The 2,978-nt window shown below is 40.1% G+C and overlaps 1 protein-coding gene across 2 annotated transcripts in view; it reads left to right on the forward strand.

The window, feature by feature from the left end:
* The window catches only part of Tiprl (TOR signaling pathway regulator), a 24,872-nt gene that overhangs the window by 9,660 nt on the left and 12,234 nt on the right, over positions 1-2,978 (forward strand). For both annotated transcript variants that reach the window (XM_005370106.3, XM_005370107.3), the window contains exons 2-3: positions 1,893-2,072; positions 2,877-2,976. In XM_005370106.3, coding sequence (XP_005370163.1) covers positions 1,893-2,072; positions 2,877-2,976 — 280 coding nt within the window. The remainder of the gene's footprint in view (positions 1-1,892; positions 2,073-2,876; positions 2,977-2,978) is intronic.

The raw sequence follows: 2,978 nt of genomic DNA on the forward strand, positions 1-2,978 counted from the left end.
TGAGTTCGAGACCAGCCTGGTCTACAGAGCTAGTGCCAGGACAGGCTCCAAAGCCACAGAGAAACCCTGTCTCGAAAAACCAAACCAAACAAAACAAAACTAATATATTTATTTATTGAAAGTAACTATAATTGCATCATTTTTGCCCTCCCCTTTGGTCAACCCCTCCCATGTAATCCTCCACTTGCTCTCTCAAATTCATGACCTCTTTTTCTTTAGCTGTTGTTGGTTGTGGTGGTGGTGTGTGTGAGTGTGTATTATAGGCATCATGCTGGCTTAGTAAAGTACCAGTGGTTGTAGGTTCTCTAACAACCATAGCCTCACTAGCCCCAGGTAGTTGGCAAGGTTTTCAGTACACTTACAATTTCCTCTGTGGAGCGGCCGATTAGAGAGCTGTTGGTACCAGCAAGGTATATGCTACTACTGGATCCTTGCATTCATTGTTCCTTGTTGGTTGTAGTTCGTAGTTGTCAAACCCAGTTCTTTCTCCCTTCTTCCACTCCCCCCACTTTCCACCCCCCCCATCTACTCCTCAGAAAGGGTAAGGCTTCCCATGGGGAGTCAACAAAGTCTGACACATTACTTTGAGGCCCTCCCCCCTATATCTAGGATGAGCAAGATTTCCCTCCAAAGAGAATGGACTCCAAAATGTCAGTTCCAGCACTAGGGATAAATCCTGGTCCTACTGCCAGTGTCCCCACAGACTGCCCCAGCCACACAGTTGTCACCCACAATCAGAGGGCCTAGATGGGATCTATGCAGGTTCTCCTGCTGTCAGTCCAGAATCAGTGAGCTCCCACTAGCTCAGGTGAGCTGTTTCTGTGGGTATCCCCATCATCAAACCCAGTTTTCTTTCTTTCTTTCTTTTTTTTAAATATTTGTTTATTTATTATTATACAATATTCTGTCTGTGTGTATGTCTGCAGGCCAGAAGAGGGCACCAGACCTCATTACAGATGGTTGTGAGCCACCATGTGGTTTCCAGGAATTGAACTCAGGACTTCTGGAAGAGCAGGCAATGCTCTTAACCACTGAGCCATCTCTCCAGCCCCCCAGTTTTCTTAAGGACCAAAAGGACCAACAAATTGGACAGCTCGTGCCCCAACTTAGAGGCTGGCAACTTGTTCTTAGCATCAACCAGATGGTGCTGTATGGCAAAGTAGGCCATGTGTTGTTAGGCCAACTTTTTTCTTTTTTTAAACCAGAAGTCACAATTTACACAATAATAACAACAAAAAAAATCTAAATTTTTCTTGATAGCTTTTCAAGTGTCAAAATAAAAATAGCAATACCATTCATACTAGCAAACACGTCTGTGTTACTGATTTGTGATGTTGGCTGTTTTGTTTCTCTTCTAGTGCAGTTGTCTGAGGCATGTGTGAAGCATATGGTCTAGCACATTAGATATAAAGGACTGGTGTTATACTAGCAAGAGTACAAAAGGACTTTTGAACTTCCTGGGCTTTGCTCAGCTTGCAGAATGGTTCTGAGGATCACGTTTTGCAAGTAGTGAAATTGGAGTAGATCTTATCTTTAAGGCAGCAGTGCCCACCACTTTCCTCACTTTACTTTCTTCATGTGTCACTACTGTCTCTTACCTAGTGTAGTGCCATAAAGACCGAACAAATAGGTGACGGAAGCGTTTTATAGTTTGTTTTAAACATCATGATTATTATTAAGTCAGGTACTATTGAACGCTTCTGTAAATCAGAATTGGGTTGGGGTGAAAAGGAAGCAGAAGTGACAGTGGTGAAGAGAAAATAATCTCCCCTGGCCTCACCCTCTCTGAGGAGTGAGTGGGGGGAGGGGAGAAGGGGGTGGGAACTGGGAGAAGTATGTAAAATGATAAATAAAAAAATTAAAATAATCCCCTGATTTTCGCTTATGTGTAGGTTAGCTGATGAACTGCATATGCCTTCCCTCCCTGAAATGATGTTTGGAGACAATGTTCTAAGGATCCAGCATGGCTCTGGCTTTGGAATTGAGTTCAATGCTACAGATGCACTAAGATGTGTAAACAACTATCAAGGCATGCTTAAAGTAGCTTGTGCAGAAGAGTGGCAGGAAAGTAGGTGAGAATCGGGGTGGTTACAGATCAAACATGAAGAGAAGTGTTCAGTAAATGTGTGTTTTATTAGAATTAAATTTTAAAACTGTATTATCCTAAAGCTTATTTTTCTGAGCCATAAAACAAAGGTTTTTATCACTGTTTGAATATTTAAGTTGAAATACATTTGAACTGAACCATGTAGGTGTCATTTCTTTCCAGTACCCTTTAATCCAGTCAGTCCATTGTGTTTTAATGTTCCCATTTTTTTTAAATATTTATTTATTATGTATACAATATTCTGTCTGTGTGTATGTCTGCAAGCCAGAAGAGGGCACCAGACCTCATCATAGATGGTTGTGAGCCACCATGTGGTTGCTGGGAATTGAACTCAGGATCTTTGGAAGAGCAGGCAATGCTCTTAACCACTGAGCCATCTCTCCAGCCAATGTTCCCGTTTTTTGAAGAGAAACATTTTCTCGTAAATTTTATTGAATATTTGTGGAGTATTAAAACTTAAGAAAAATGTTTAGTTTTTGTTTTTTGTTAGTTAAATCAGCAGTTATTTGCATTTAGAGAAATATAAGTCATGTCTTTGGCAGTGTAAGACAACCTAGAAAGGCTACTTCAGCACTGACAACAGTTAAATGTTCAGAAAACAGGAAGGTTTTATGCTAGTGAATGCACTGTTTGCCTTTAATATAGAATGTTTTATATTGTATGTGTATGTGTAGGGTATTTATATTATAATACATGGTGTAAGTTGGTGTGCATATGAATATTGATAATATATATTCTAAATCTCATCATTTTTGTTTTGGTATTTGAGGACTGAGGGTGAACACTCCAAAGAAGTTATTAAACCTTATGATTGGACCTATACAACAGATTATAAAGGAACGTTACTTGGAGAATCTCTTAAGTTAAAGGT

Source organism: Microtus ochrogaster, unplaced genomic scaffold (assembly GCF_000317375.1).
Source record: "Microtus ochrogaster isolate Prairie Vole_2 unplaced genomic scaffold, MicOch1.0 UNK70, whole genome shotgun sequence".
In the NCBI taxonomy this organism is placed as follows: Eukaryota; Metazoa; Chordata; class Mammalia; order Rodentia; family Cricetidae; genus Microtus; species Microtus ochrogaster.